Below are 16755 nucleotides of genomic sequence, written 5' to 3'. Positions count from 1 at the left end.
TATTAAAAAAACCAACAAGGTAAGCTACTGCTAAGCATTTCTTAATACTTTGAAATATGAAAACAGAAAAAGTCAATGGAAAACAGATGCCTTTTGTCTAAAGGGGACAAAGCCATTTAGGCTGCAATCCTAACCCCCCTTACCTGGGAGTAAGCCACACTAAATTCAGTTCAATAGGACTTACTTCTGAGCAGGCAGGGTTAGGTCTGCACCGTTAGCCCCATTTCAGGGACTTTGTTGGAAACTAATCCAGGGACTCAACAAAGCTCAAAGTGACCCTGACTAAAGCTGCTGCCCAGAATGTAAACATATGGGTTAGGGGTGGGAGGGTTTCCCAGGAATGTACAGCAATGTCTTTTTGAGCTGCAGGCCTTAATCCACCTCTGTTCTACCCTCTTCCATATGTGTTTTTCATCCCTCCCCCTAATAGCACATCTCTGAGGCTGCAGCTCATCCTGGCTTGCACTGTGGCAGTGAAAATACCAAACAAGCAGCTGTCTACTTTTTCACAGCCATGCTCCGCCTGAAGCAGGAAAACGGGTTATTTGGCTTATGTGTGTGCCTGTGCTTCACTGGTACCTCTATCTCTTGCACTTGCTCCTCATTGGTTGTGTACATCTGTTGCAGAGAATCCTCCAGTTCTTTGTTGCGCTCCAGCAGTGTTTTCCCCAGTTCGGCTGCTAAGTGCAAGTCTGAAAAGTAAAACGAAACAGAATGCGCTGTGAGGGTCTCTCCACCAAGCTCTTTGGAACAAGGCATGTGTGAGCAAGTGATAGGGCTGATTCAATCTCTTAAAAATATTTTTAACCCATCTTCCCAAATCTCAAGGCAGCTAACGGGAAAAAAACATCAACAACTACACATAAATCTACAAAAAAGGAGCTTTCAAACACCTCAAATTAATGTATTCATAAAACAACAGAAGCAAGTACAGCAGTTCAGGTGCCATGAATAATGCATTTTAACTGCACAGATTCCTTCTGTAGTTTTGGATCATAAAAGCCATGCTTTGCTAATTCCTTATGGTTTGGAGACAAAGGAGATAATACGGAGTCTGAGTGTCAGTGTCCAGGAGGTTATAGTCTGGCTAACTTAAAGACCTCCAAGATGAGTTTCTGGCCCTCCTCTGGAAGAAAAGCCCCCAGCCAAGTCAGAGGGGGAGGTCATATAACCCCCAGCACTCAACTGTGCTGGTATCAGAAGGCCCAATCCGAGGTAGCTGGTCAACAGTGGAGTGAATGCCTGAGAACCCAATTTTACTGCATAACCAAAGAGCTCCCTGAGAGTAATGGTCCTTCTCAAGTGAGTGGGCTCTTAGTGCAAACAACTGCATCTTAGGCTGGGTATGGTCTGGGTTGTATCAACCTTCGTTGGAATCTGTTGCTTGAATGATATATGTCATTCAGCTGCCTATGTCTGAGCCTGATGTCTTTGCCCTGCTATGTACAAGATTTCCTCAGTTGCTGATTCCTGTTTTTGGACACCACCCTGGTTTATTTTTTGACTTGGGTCCAACCTTGTTATTGTGTATGGCCCTGAGCCTGCAGCAGATGGTGTTGCGAAACCTGCCCTGTCTAACTCACAGACCATTATCTAACCTGGTCCAAGCAGGGCAGCGTACAAAACTATGTGTGGTGTGAAGTAAATGATGAGAAAAACGTTTTTCTCCCCCCTCTCAATATACAGTGGTACCTCGGGTTACAGATGCTTCAGGTTACAGATTCCACTAACCCAGAAATTGTACCTCGGGCTAAGAACTTTGCTTCAGGATGAGAACAGAAATCGTGCAGTGGTGGCACGGCGGTGGCGGGAGGCCCCATTAGCTAAAGTGGTACCTCAGATTAAGAACAGTTTCAGCTTAAGAACAGACCTCCAGAATAAATTAAGTTCTTAACCCGAGGTGCCACTGTACTAGAAGCCAGGGTGATCTAATGAAGCTGATCTCTGGGAGATTCAGTACAGACAAAAGCAAGCACTTCTTCATACATTGCATTGTTACAACCATGGAATCTGCTCTCCCAAGGGACAGTGATGGCCACCCAATGGACCCTTGCTACGTTCTACCTCAACTGTCTGAGACAGTATGCTTCTGAATATCAACCGCTGGGGATCACTAGGAGGGGAAGGATTGTGGTGCTCAGGTTGTGATTTTGGGCTTTCCACAGGCATCTGGTGGGCTGAAATGAGAAGACGACGCTGATCTAGATGGGCTTTCAATCTGATCCAGCAGGGCTGCTCTTAAGTTCCATGAAGGTAGTGCAGATACTGCTATTTTTCATGCAAAAGTCAAGCTGGAATCTCTCTCTTCCAAGAAGCGGAGTGGCGCCCACTTTTCACTGACCTAGATCAGACATATGGGGGACTCTAACGTTTTTGAGCATCACTGCAGAACTGGATACCGTTCCCCTCCTATGTGGACTCCCCCACCCCCCCTCCTAAGGAGGAGATACTTTATTGCACTGCTGCTTTTATTTATTTATGATTCTTAATTATCGTTTTCAGCAGCTCAGCTGTCGGGCAAATTGTCCTGATTATCTCACCCTAGTGTGGCACAGGAGGGGGGCCTTGCTGCTGCTGAGGTGCTAATTATCTTTTTAGTGTTTTATTTTATGATTTGTTGGTTTCTCCAAGAGCCTCTGCTTGAAGAGCAGCATATAAAACCCTATAATAATGGCTATATTTATCATTGTTATCATTACCACCATCATCAATGACAACGGCAGCAGAAGCAGCAGACATATGCTTGCCAAAGTTAGTCTGGTTGCAAAGACGCCACAGAAGGCTATGAGGCTGATCAACGAGGGCGTTCCAGTGCCTTTGGGCAAGTGAAATATAGCCTTGCTTCTTGCAGCGGATGCCGTTTCCCTTCTAAAATTAAAGCACTTTGGAGAAGGGCCTGATGCACAAAGTGACACTGCTGCATATGAAGAGGTGGCCTTTGAAGGCATGGCTGCCGAAGAAGAAGAAGAAGAGGAGGAGGAGGAGGAGGAGGAGGAGGAGGAGGAGTTTGGATTTGATATTCCACTTTATCACTACCCAAAGGAGTCTCAAAGCGTCTAACATTCTCCTTTCCCTTCCTCCCCCACAACAAACACTCTGTGAGGTGAGTGGGGCTGAGAGACTTCAGAGAAGTGTGACTGGCCCAAGGTCACCCAGCAGCTGCATGTGGAGGAGCGGAGACACGAACCCGGTTCACCAGATTACGAGTCTACCACTCTTAACCACTACACCACACTGCTCTCCTTAGGTGCCCTAGGCACCTTTGATTCAGCCTTGAAACACACTAGCAACTAAAGCAATTGCCTTTGGTTTCATCCGGGAGGACTCTTTCTTATGTTTCCGCAGACTGATAAGATTCTACTCTCTCTCAGCTTTTCCAAGCCAATGTTGAATAAGTTCATTCAGGTCTAGTCCACAGTGTCCAGTGCCTTGTAGGGTCAGCCTTGTCGCTTACAATGCACTACCAGCGGAGAATGGGTTTACAGACCTTTTCAAGGACTGAAAAACCCTCTGCATTTCATCCATCTCCAGCTCCTGACAAGAGTCCCGCTCAGCCTGGAGGCACAAAGCCATCTCTTCCCACCAGACTCTTCACAGCTGCCTCTGCCACTGTCTGTCTGATCTGATCCTCTATTTGTCGGTGAACGTGTGAGAAGACTTGGGAGTGTTGGTGGCTGCTGCCTGGGGGACAAGCTGCCATAGACTCCTTCGTGTGTCAGGAAGAGTCAGCTGCACATGCCCATTTAAGGCTGTCTCTCTGGGGCAGCGCAGCTGTAGGATAAATTGTCCTAATTATCCCACACTGCTGGGAAGCCAAAGGGGGCAGTGCTGCCACAGAGGTGCTAATTGAATCACTGCCTTTTCCCCTGGTTCCCCTGGACTTTAATGAGTAATGCTTCTGGGGAGCTATTGCTCTGAACTGGTTGCTATAGCAGAAGCAGGAGGCCCAGACACCCACCCACACAAATACACACCTTCCTCTGCTGTCCTCCCTATTCCCCGCACGTGCAGATGTCAGGCTTCAGATAGGAATTAACAGGTCTGGAATCCAAATGGCTTTCTGGTAAATTAGCACTTTTTGGAATTGCACCCTGCACCTCAGCTCACTTTGGGCAAAGGTTGTACAGAGGGTGGGCCAGTTACATACCGCCAAAAAAAAAAAAAAAAAAAAAAGAAGAGGAAATGCATAAGTCTAAGGAAAAGTTGGAAGATGACACTGATTTGCTCAAATCAATGCTGATTGATGACACAGAGATGCACATTTAGAAATAAGAATAATAAATTTTATTTCTGCCCCACCCTCCCCAGCCAAGACCGGGCTCAGGGCGGCTAACAACCAATAATAAAAACAAGTTGATTAAAATACAACTTAAAAACAAGAAAGATCCACTATCGGAGCATAGTAGGAATAGGTTTGACCTATGTGGTTTCACAGTCTGCTGTGAAAAGAAAGAACAGCAGGAGCCTTGATCTTTTAACCAATCTTAGACTGGACAGCCCTTCAAATGGAGGGCTACCCTCTGTAAAGGCACACAAGGCAATACTATTTGTATAATTAAGCCCACTGAGCCTATTGATTGTGGGATTTGAATATGCTAGAATGAAGGGAAATAACTAAATCTGGGTGCATATGACCTGTGTTGCATTTGCAACAGTATGCAAATACAGAATTGTTAATTAGTAATCAGATTCAGCTTTTCCTAATTGTCCTTCCCTGCTTAAAACCTGACAGGAATTATGAGAGAAGCACCAAATTACACCCAGAGGCTGGCCAAGGGCTTTAGATGTATTCCTAAGCTCCTTGTTATATATGTTGATTATTCCTCGGGAACCCGATTTCCGGCTCTGAACACTATACCCCAGGGTGAACTCTGAGAAGTGACAAGCTCTTAATTTTAATAATCATAACAATGCGGAATGACCTGGTCTGGCAGCTGCACTCCCTGAATGGGTCTGATAAAGAGCGGATTGCATTTACGGGTAGAGAGATTTTTATAGGAGCCACCTCCAGGTTTCAAAATGCCCCCAAGAGATTGGAAGCGTGACAAAGAGGGGTTAGTACTGGAAGAGGAAAATAATATGTTCCAGCTTGTGTCAAAAGGAAAATGTCATATTCATTAGCTCCTTGGGCTGTGACTGATGTACTCTTCTTCTTCTACGTCATCTTTTTTTAATTATTATTTAGAAGCTGATAGACCCAGAAACATTTGTGCTGCCTCACTCCAGGTAACAAAGAGCAGAGTTCTCCCTGCATATCCAAGGATTACGTCAGCCTTGTCCCACCATATGGCTTCCAATTTAATTTGCTGGGGTTGAGTTAAGTGGATTAGGAAAGCCCGGGATCCAGCATCATGGTTTTAAAAACTAATAATTTTTTTGCAGGAGCTGTAAAAGGTATAAGAGAAAAAAGCATAGGAAAATTATTATTCTTTTCTGTGATGGAGGACGTCTTCACCAGGAGGCAATGAAGTTTTTCAGTTTAAAGTAACATCTTAAAGAACTGCTGCTTACAACAATCACATTTGCTTCTACACAACTAGGAACTCTGCACCCACGGACACCAGCAATAGCATGTGAGGAACTAAAAGTGTATGAGCTGTGTCCTGGACAGGGTGGAGACCGAGGGGTAGTGAGGTTATGGCAATGTGGGTACACCAGCAGCAGCTGCCCTGCCCCATTCAGCAGCAATGCCAGTAGTTAGGAGGGTGGCTCCACGCCACTGCCCTATTGTGCCAGGCAGCCCTACTTGAAGGTATGAATCCTCTTACTCCCATCAGCCCCAGCCAGCATGACCAGTGATCAGGGCTGATAGGAGTTGTAGTCCAGTAACATCAGGAGATGCAGGTGGCGCTGTGGTCTAAACCACAGAGCCTAGGGCTTGCCGATTGGAAGGTCGGAAGTTCGGATCCCCGTGACGGGGTGAGCTCCCGTTGTTCGGTCCCAGCTCCTGCCCACCTACCAGTTTGAAAGCACGTCAAGTGCAAGTAGATAAATAGGTACCGCTCCGGCAGGAAGGTAAATGGCGTTTCCGTGCACTGCTCTGGTTCGCCAGAAGCAGCTTAGTCATGCTGGCCACATGAGCTGTACGCCGGCTCCCTCGGCCAGTAAAGCGAGATGAGCGCGCAACCCCAGAGTCGTCCACGACTGGACTTAATGGTCAGGGGTACCTTTTGTTGTAAGAATTTTAAGGTCTTATATATATAATAAATGTTCATAAATGTACCAGGAAAACACGTACAGTGGTACCTCTGGTTATATACTTAATTCATTCCGGAGGTCCATTCTTAACCTGAAACTGTTCTTAACCTGAAGCACCACTTTAGCTAATGGGGCCTCCTGCTGCCGCCGCGCTGCCGCCACACAATTTCTGTTCTCATCCTGAAGCAAAGTTCTTAACCCGAGGTACTATTTCTGGGTTAGCGGAGTCTGTAACCTGAAGCGTCTGTAATCTGAAGCGTATGTAACCCAAGGTACCACTGTACATAAATATATAAGCGACATGTCTGGAGCATGTCCACGATAAACTTTTGCTTCATTTTTGCCAACTTTCAAAAAGCAGTTACTTAATTAGCTAACCGTTTCATTTCGAACACAAGGTATACTTGTAATAGTGAATAAAAGGATTTTATATATTTTAAATTCATCTGTACTCTAAACAGTGCCGTTTTATGTGTGAACTGCTGCCTAAGTTAAATGTAATGCATTTCTTATTTTTAAGGTACAGTAGTAAAAGAGCCGAGGCTTCATAGGTAAGTCAGCAAAGCATATATTTCCTTTTCCTCTCAATGTTTTCCTCTCGTGTTTCAAAATGCATGTGCATACAGTTCCATCCCTTCTCAGTGCACTGTGCTGAGCCTTCAATTAAGCATAATTTACTATTCATCCAAGTGGGAAAACTACCAGCTTTGGGAAATGCCATATTCTTAAACCAGCGTCAAACTATGGCTTTAAGTCATGACATAGTAAACAGTTTTCTGGTTCAGATAAAATGGAAAATTATAGTTAACTAAAGACTTCCTGGCTCATCACTCACTGTACACCAAGAAAAACAGAGGGAAAGAAGGGGACAGAGCTTGCAGCCCCAGGGCTTATGCTTATTTCTGCTTAAGCCTAGATACAATTGTCCAAACTGGGCCTGTCACACAGCACCATCAGAACTGATATGGTGTATTTTATTTTCAGCTATTTTACTTCAAGCATTTATACACAGCTTTAACGCGTTAATCTCTAACTGGTGTACCATAATGTTAAAATGCTACAATAAAGATTAAACTAACTAACTACATTATGGTGCTGGAGGAGACTCTTGAGATTCCCATGGACTGCAAGAAGATCAAACCTATCCATTCTTAAGGAAATCAGCCCTGAGTGCTCACTGGAAGGACAGGTCCTGAAGCTGAGACTCCAATACTTTGGCCACCTCATGAGAAGAGAAGACTCCCTGGAAAAGACTCTGATGTTGGGAAAGATGGAGGGCACAAGGAGAAGGGGACGACAGAGGACGAGATGGTTGGATAGTGTTTTCGAAGCTACCAGCATGAGTTTGACCAAACTGCGGGAGGCAGTGGAAGACAGAAGTGCCTGGTGTGCTCTGGTCCATGGGGTCATGAAGAGTCGGACACGACTAAATGACTAAACAACAACAACTAACTACAAAATCGGAAAAGTTACTTAAAAGGCCTGCTGAAACAAAAGAACTTCACTAGAAGCCAAATGTTCAACAAGGAGGAGGGTGATTTGTTCGATCTCAGCCAGGTTCATAATACTGAATGCATGTGGTAGATCCGAACCACACATGCAAGTTATGGGGGACCATTAATTCAGCTACCAAGCAGGGAAGGTGCTTAATTAATAGTGCAATCCTACTCATATTTACCCAGAAGTATGTCCCCGGGTGGCGCTGTGGGTAAAAGCCTCAGCGCCTAGGGCTTGCCGATCGAAAGGTCGGCGGTTCGAATCCCCGCGGCGGGGTGCGCTCCCGTCGTTCGGTCCCAGCGCCTGCCAACCTAGCAGTTCGAAAGCACCCCCGGGTGCAAGTAGATAAATAGGGACCGCTTACTAGCGGGAAGGTAAATGGCGTTTCCATGTGCGGCTCTGGCTCGCCAGATGCAGCTTGTCACGCTGGCCACGTGACCTGGAAGTGTCTCCGGACAGCGCTGGCCCCCGGCCTCTTGAGTGAGATGGGCGCACAACCCCAGAGTCTGTCAAGACTGGCCCGTACGGGCAGGGGTACCTTTACCTTTACCTTTATGTCCCACTTAATCCAGTGGGATTTAGGAGGCTGCAATCTTAAGTCCACTTACAAAGAGGGTCACCTTACTACAGGGTCACCTTGGGAAAATCACTGCAATTTTTCTGTAAAATCAGAAGTATTAGCACTTCTATGCAAACATACAGACAGATTTGGAATGAATTTGTTAAATATTATTCAAGATGTCTTGAAAGAGGAGTTCTAGCAGTTGTCTTTTGTCAGAGCAGTTAAGACAAATTATGTCGAGAGCAACAAGAAGGGCAGATAGCCTTGCAGTTAAGAAAACACAAAGCCGGAAGCAAGCCAGAAAGTCACTGTAGAATGAAATAACACCAGCTCAGGAACCATGTTGCCATGGTGACAGAGATTGCTCTGGGTGACCCAACACATTTGTCACAATCAGATCAGCTCTTAACTTAAAAAATATATATTAATTGTTCCTTCACAAAAAGTGCAACACAAGGAAAGAATTAACCAATCCTATTGTTGTCCCTTCTGTTCCTTATCCCACCAAGGAAAGGGCTGACTAGATCCTTGTTTAATTCATCCATTAATCAAACTCTATATTGAATTTAGGTTTAATTCAAATAAATCCTTCTATATCTCTCAGGACTAATCTCAGGAATAGATAGATATATGATAGAGAGATAGAGAGATAGAGAGAGAGATAGATAGATAGATATAGATATATGAATATTGGCTCGAGCATTCTCCAATCATAGGCCAAAATTGTGCTATAAAATAATCTATTTTGACCCCAGATTTAGTTTGTCCATCTTTAGAATATCCCCTATAATTTATAAATCTAATCTGTCTCTTTTAATGGTTTAGATGATTTTCATCATTAAACTGTGAGCATCTAGCTTATTTTATAAAGCCAGGTAGTTATCTTTTGATTTACATATCCCAACCAGTATAGCTAGTGACTGTAATTCCATCCACTGTACTTTCTGTGAAGGACACATATCCAAAATTATTATTATTTATTAATTTATGAATCACCTTTACATGTGTCACCAGGCGATTTCCATGCTTACCATAAGACAAGCTAAACATCGTTTTAAAAACAGTACAAAAAACAACTGAACAGTGGTTTAAAATCAATTCAAAATGATCACCTTAGGCAGAGACCTTTTCATCCAGCTGAAAAAGCTCACTGAATTGCTAGCCAAGGCCACCAGAAATGCAAGTGAGTAACCAAGAACACCAGGATATTCCAAGCATCTCCATCTTTATAAAGTGTTTAAGCCTCTCAGGTAATGTACCAAAATGCCACAACTTTGAAACAGTTCTCCTTTGAACTAACATCAAGGATGTAAGCTTGTCCATATCTCTTGTTCCAGAAGAAATTCAGCTTTTCAAACATACCATGTTATTAGCGCTCAAATCTTACTGACATGTTATAAAGGATTCTAATGCCATCTTTCAGAAGTCGTTCCGTTTCACTATTTTTTCGAGTAACCTGTTTCAAATTCTCATTTTTTTCCACCTGACTGTGGTTTGTTCAAAACACAATTGGTTATATTCAGAGGTTTTCAGTTGCCTTTAGGGATGAGGGAGGAATCCACATAACTTGGTTTCAATTTGGTCTCAGCAATTCATGACTCAGTTTGGGCTGTGGGTCTGTTTCAGAAAGCAAGCTCCTTTGGATTCCTGTATGATACAATCTGGGACGTGGGCGGCGCTGTGGGTTAAACCACAGAATCTAGGACTTGCCGATCAGAAGGTCAGCGGTTTGAATCCCCGTGACGGGGGGGGGGGGGTAGCTCCCGTTGCTCGGTCCTTGCTCCTGCCAACCTAGCAGTTCAAAAGCATGTCAAAGCGCAAGTAGATAAATAGGTACTGCTCCGGTGGGAAGGTAAACGGCGTTTCTGTGCGCTGCTCTGGTTCGCCAGAAGCGGCTTAGTCATGCTGGCCACATGACCCGGAAGCTGTACGCCGGCTCCCTCGGCCAATAAAGCGAGATGAGTGTTGCAACCCCAGAGTTGGTCACTACTGGACCTAATGGTCAGGGGTCCCTTTACCTTTACCTTTATGATACAATATGGGGGCTGCCTCAGTTCTTCTTTCTTTTGTCCTTTAAACTTGTAAAAATTGTTAATCTGGCACTTATTGCCACCACACACTTCAGAGCACGACACACTTCAGCACAACAGAGCAAGTCCCCCTCATTGTTGTAATCTTTCAACTATTAGGGCTGTGATGAGTTCATAATTTTGGACTTATGCATCATTTCCACAGAGAGACCTTGAAACACTGAAATACAATACCCTTCATGCTTTCAACTTCATGCTTTAACAGTCACTGCTCTTTCTTAATAGTTTTTTTGTCATGAAAATGCAGAAACATAACAATGTCAAAAGAGGCCCGTAGAGACTGCTCTTCTCCCAGTCGTGTGTTCCATTGCTAAAGCTTCTTTAATGCAGGTGATAAGAAAGAAAATCATTATTTTCAGCTCCATTTTTGAAGCCTCCAAAGTGAAGACAGTACAGTGTCTGCATCTTCCATGAAAATATTGCTCACCTTATCTACTAATGTTGCTTTGTTTAGCCTTTTGAGTCTGTCTTCTCTCCTTGGTCTTAGACAACTTATGGGATCAGTAGATGTTTCCAAGACTCTTGCTGTTCAGATCTCAATTGCTTTCTTAAGTGTGCTTAAGGAGGCCACAACACATTATCTGATACCATCTCCTATGTCCTGAGAGGGCTTACTTTGGGCATTTTTGATGTCTCAGGTAATGCTGGTCTCCAAAGCCACATTTTGTTTGCAGGTCTTTCAAGGTTTATCCCTGCCTTTAACTTCTTGTGTTTCAACCTCCAGAGATTTTAAAGCTTTTTAAAATTTATACAGCGTCAGGAAGCTTTTTATGGCATGCTTTTTGGGAACCTCATGACCTTCATTCATCATTCCTCTGCTCCACGGCAAATTGACGAGGACTCTAGGTTAGGCAACTAGCCTTTAAGGTGCCACAAGCCTCCCTGTAGCTTTTGCTGCAAGTTTTAACATGTCTACCCCTCTGGAAATGTAACACTCATAACTCCAGACTATGCTTAACCAGAGTTGAGATTGCTAGCCTTTCTTTACAACTGAACAAATTGTGGAATTCATAACCATCAGTGTAAAATGATGAAGGTCTACACAACACACTTTAATCGCCAGCTGTCCATTTAATTCACCTCTGTGTAGATATTATATTATATTACATATATACATACACAAAGACTAGATATATTATACATACTAAAATACAATTTTTCAAGCATTTGACAAGAGCTTTGAACAACTCAATGGCAAATAAAGAAACTATGTTAGTATTGTGGTTGGTTTTTTTAAAAAGAAAAACACATTACAAAGGCCAGCTTAAGTAGAATTAAGAAGTGGAATTTGTCCTTGTTGGTCATTTCAACTGGCTAAGGAGGGGCTTTGCCAGTCCGAATGATATCCCATGACAAAAAGTCTCCACACATTCAAAAAAAGCATTTTGCTTTGCACACCTGAGTCAAGTGTGGTACAACAAGGGAAGGTTTTACTGCTTGATTTTGCTGAACATTTAAATTGTCCCTAGGATTCATTTTGGACAACAGAGCATCAGTTCAGGAATCAAGAACGCAGTGGCAGCCAGTGGCTCCCAAAATGAAGTCGTTACAAATACAGTGGTACCTCGGGGTAAGTACTTAATTCGCTCCGAAGGTCCGTTCTTAACCTGAAACTGTTGTTAACCTGAAGCACCACTTTAGCTAATGGGGCCTCCTGCTGCTGCCACGCCGCCGGAGCCCAATTTCTGTTCTTATCCTGAATCAAAGTTCTTAACCTGAAGCTCTATTTCTGGGTTAGCGGAGTGTGTAACCTGAAGCGTATGTAACCCCAGGTACCACTGTACAACCACTGAGTCTGGCATGTTAAAGATAAGAGGCAGAGCTTGGCCAGTTGGCAGGCTCCCCCCCCCCCATAAAAACACTACACTAATCTAAGGTGTATACTACTGCATGTGATTGCAAGGGCAATGCTTATCCACACATGATATCAAGACCCCAGAAATGAAAGGCAATCCAGATGACAACTGTGCTACGAACAGTAAGCAGAAAAGAACATACACAAAGAGCAGATAGATGCCTCAAGAAAATGAGCCATGCTACTGAGTTGAATGAAGTCACACGTGGTATGATCGAGGAATTAAGGAGGCAGAAGTCTTTCTATTAAATAAATTACCCATTTCACAGATGTGGAAGCTAAGAAGTTACAATGCACAGGCTATTTTCTCTCTCTCTCTCTCAGAGCTGAAAACACTAAGCAATTCATTGAAGCACCCCATTTGCCTACTGCAACACAATACCCATTTAATAGAAGGCAAGCCAATGAGGCGAAGAGACAAGCAAGAGCCTGGTCCTCCAAACACCAGGCCACTTGTCTGAGGTCACTTTTTTTTTTTTGGCTGCAGCAACAATACCTATTTCTCAAAAAGCTAACCAGTTGATTTATCAGATAATCTATAGATAAACCCTCCCTTAATGTATTTAAGCCCATAACTAGATCCCTACCCCCAAATATCAGTTTCTCTTTAGTTAAACCACAAAGCACTCCTCTCCTCTCATCAGCCTCCCCATAAAGTATCATTTAAAAAATCTCCTCTCGCCAATGCAGCACTTAAAAGTATGTGGATAGCAAAGTAGTTGCATGAAGGAAAAGAACCTGCTGTTCAGTCGGCAGCCACTCATTAGTGTCTGGAGAACCTGCTTGTCTCTATCATGGGCCACACCACTTTTCAGCCCTCTGTAGCTGCAGGTAAGCATAAAGCCTAGGAATCATTTTCACAGACTCTTCCTATGTTCTTAGTGCAACAATATGTAAATCATGTGAATCTACTCTCAAATAGGTTTCTGACCAACTACATCAGAATCAAAATGGAGAGTGGCTCAATCTGATTTGTAACTTCTGCTTCCCACAGGTCAAAACCATGATACTTTAATCCAGTTTAAATCTCTTTAAGTTTATGGGCCTGTGTTCCCTGGGTTCTTCTGCAAGAGGTGCAAAGTGCACCATCCAGACCACGTTCCTTGAGCATTTTTACTGCCCCAGGATATTCTAAGATGCCTGATCTTCTTCGGAGTAGCCTAACATAAAGCATTTACAGTGGTACCTCAGGTTAAGTACTTAATTCGTTCTGGAGGTCCGTCCTTAACCTGAAACTGTTCTTAACCTGAAGCACCACTTTAGCTAATGGGGCCTCCTGCTGCCGCCGCACCACCGGAGCACAATTTCTGTTCTCATCCCGAAGCAAAGTTCTTAACCCGATGTACTATTTCTGGGTTAGAGGAGTCTGTAACCTGAAGCGTATGTAACCTGAAGCGTATGTAACCCGAGGTACCACTGTAATCAGTATGAAAACAGTAACCATAAATGCTTACCGACGTTTAGGTGTTACGTGGCATTTAAGATGTCTCAGTTGGCATTTCTTCATTACACTGTATTTCCCAGCATTTTGCCAACAATAAATAACCTTTTCCCTATCCCCATACTTGTCTACAACCTGGGTGATCCTTGCATACTCTTACTAAATCAGGAAGAGTCTGTGCTTGCAGCTACCTTTCAGAGATACACTAAGGTAGAGCAATCAAGAGGCATAAACATCTACTGTGAACACTGGGAATCTGGGTTATTGTTAACACAGAGCCACTTCTTGTGGTTCAACCTGCTCCTTCCTGCACCATGAAGAGAGCATCCGAAGACTTGGCCACATAAGAGGAGCCCCTGCTGCAGCCTGTTCCTGCGCCAGCTTCTGTCCTAGATTCCAGGAGGAATCCTGCTGGTGTGGGGAGGAGATGCAGCACACCCACCTCCCATGTGGCCTGGAGCTTCTTACATTACCGTAGTCATGTGGGAAGGAGCTGCACTGCAGAAACTCCCAAACTCCTTTCTGCATCTGTGCGTCATACGAAGCTGGGGGTCCCGATCGACCTCATGGTTGCTCTATTCTTCAGCCCTCAACATAACCAGCTCATTATCTGTGTTGTTCGAGTCTTCAGAAACAGGCTACCTAGTCCCCATAATCCTTTGCACTCACTGCTGCACTCTGTGTAGGTGACTGAGCAGAAATAGTAATAATGCTCTGGGAAGGAGCCAATGGTGCAGAGCCATTACTATTCATTCTCAAGAGCACCGTTCCAAACCAGACCTTCTTCCTTCGGAGCCATGTACCCCTTTACTTCAAACGCACATAAGAATCCCCTTCATGCTTCATGTAGTATGGTAAGTGGCTCAGTAAAGACACAAGCATGGTGACAAAGTAAGGAACAAGTGGGACCTGCAACCAAAATGTTGCAGTATATCATTATCTCCTAACAGGAACAGCCAGCTAGCCATGCCTTTCCTCCAACTTCTATACCTCAATTGCCCTTCCCAGGTTTTCTTTTGCAACTGGACTCTCAGTGTTCTGTGGCTACAAAGTCCTTGGACTGTTTTTGGGGGAGAGAGAGGCTGCCACTTTAAAAAAAAGGGAAAAAAGACTTAGTTTTGCAAATCTTGGGGTTTCCCTGAAGATGCAGATGCCTCCCCCATCTTGTTTCCTAATGGCTCCCCTTTGGGCTCCAATTCTGTTGACCCTCAGCACCTGAGTTCACTATTAAAGGGAGTAAAACAGAGAAATATTGAAATATTAATAGGTATAGAAGACCAGTCATATGATAAAAGGCTAAAACTATCAGCTATCAAAAAATGATAGCTTAAATGAAAAAGAAGCAACAGCAAAAGACTCCATTACTGAAAGATGATATTGGCAATTTAGCAGAGGTTGTGATCTGGCAGAATGTAAGACCCTTTGATTTCCAGTCTCATTGATTCCAACAGGAGTGCTGGATTGTGCCCATTTAAAAAATAATTTCAGGCAGGTATTCAGGAAGGTTTTTTTAAGTTGCAAAACAAATTGCTTTCCCCTCTCCTCCCAGGCTGCTGACGTGCCACAAATGACTAATACAAGTCTATGTCGCTAGGGTTGGAATGACATTTAGGATTCATGAGGCAAATTTTTCTATTTTTAGATTAGACAGGGAAAAACATCTGCAGCCAGGTGGCCATTCCAAGGTTCAGAGGATCCATTTTGCTTCTCCCCTGCCCTCAAATCACCCATTGGCTTGACTTTATAACTGCAACTTCCTTCTAATTCTACTCTGTCCTACATGTGGAACCACGTGCTAAAAAGATTTTCCATAGGAGGTTCTCATGGAAAGTTACAGATCAATCTGTGCATAAATAATTCCCTTTCTCCAGGAGATTTGGGGGGGGGGGTGTCTTTCCTTTAAGAAAATCAATTTCAGAATCTCCTTGACATGTTCCAGTGACCAGAATCTAGTCCATCGAAGTGGCTACCTTTCCACATTACACTTTTAATCCATGTGAATACTGCTACAAAATGAGAGGACACAATGAGTTGCGAGGCGAGAGGTGAAAGCTGGGGCAGTTTCACCAGGTGCCTCGTGGGCAGAGGCCAATGCAGTTTTTTCAACATCTCGGTATATTGTCAAAAAGCTGATATCGTCCAGCCCTACTTAAGGCTGATTGCATTAGTATTTCCTATAATACAATTTAACTGTGGAAATTATTCATGAAGCACTCCTGTGTCCACAATTCTTTCTTTTCTTTTTTTAATGCTGGAAGAGGTTCTAAAACCAAGCGACGGCCGAATGTGGCATTTTATGCCTCCATAGCTGGCCCTCTGAACTCTCCTCAGGCCACACCCCTCACAAGTCCTCCTCCACACCTTCTTCGAGTGGTTTTTCCTGGCTGGAGTATGCCCTTGAACTCGAGTTGCTTGCTTGGATGAAAGATAGAGAGGGATGTGCATGTGCGAAGAAAGTAGCCTACTGTACAAAGAAAAAAAAATCACATTAATTGCTCCACCACCTACTTTGGCCTCTGGCCCTTGGGTTGAAAAAGGTTTCCCTGCTCTAAATTCAATAACTAAATATAATCTTTGCCTCTGCATCTTACACAGGCCACTGGTCTAGCAGTATGGCAGCTCAGCAGTTAAGAGAAAAAGTTTCCACTAGCTGAACACACCTGCTTGTTTAGACTCATAAATAAATAAGAGCTTCAGATACTGCAGAGATAGCCAGCAGCATCCTTCTGACTGTGCAGATTTTGGGTCAAACAACATCCAGCCAGTCACAGCGGTACAGCCCACAGTGCCAGGCAATCTGCATCACGCTTCTTCAGGGCTGCGCATCCAGACTTATGAGACAAGTTGGGAAGCTTTCTGCCACTCCATGGAGTGACCTTTTTCATTGCCTTCTTTATCCACAATGCTTCAGTCTGGTGTATCTGATAAGTATTTCTGGCCATGTCAGAAATGAGAGTTATTGTACATTTGTTTACAAAACCTAGCCAATAAAATAACCCATGTATTTCTGAATTCCCAGCAATGTACAGACTTGAATTTCAGAGTGGTTAACTGGGTGCAGAGAGAGACACTGCAGAAAGTTTTAGGCCCCTATCAACTCCACCCCAAAAGC

The 16755-nt window shown here is 43.9% G+C and overlaps 1 protein-coding gene across 4 annotated transcripts in view; it reads right to left on the bottom strand.

Annotated features, from left to right (window-relative positions):
* The window catches only part of CDR2L (cerebellar degeneration related protein 2 like), a 32466-nt gene that overhangs the window by 7881 nt on the left and 7830 nt on the right, over nt 1-16755 (bottom strand). For all 4 annotated transcript variants that reach the window (XM_079967450.1, XM_079967451.1, XM_079967452.1 and 1 more), the window contains one exon: nt 580-692. In XM_079967450.1, the coding sequence (XP_079823576.1) occupies nt 580-692 (113 nt within the window). The remainder of the gene's footprint in view (nt 1-579; nt 693-16755) is intronic.

Source organism: Podarcis cretensis (assembly GCF_951804945.1).
Source record: "Podarcis cretensis genome assembly, chromosome: 2".
NCBI classification, from domain to species: domain Eukaryota; kingdom Metazoa; phylum Chordata; class Lepidosauria; order Squamata; family Lacertidae; genus Podarcis; species Podarcis cretensis.
The sequence above is the reverse complement of the archived record's forward strand: the minus strand, read 5'-3'. Positions and strand labels throughout refer to the sequence as shown.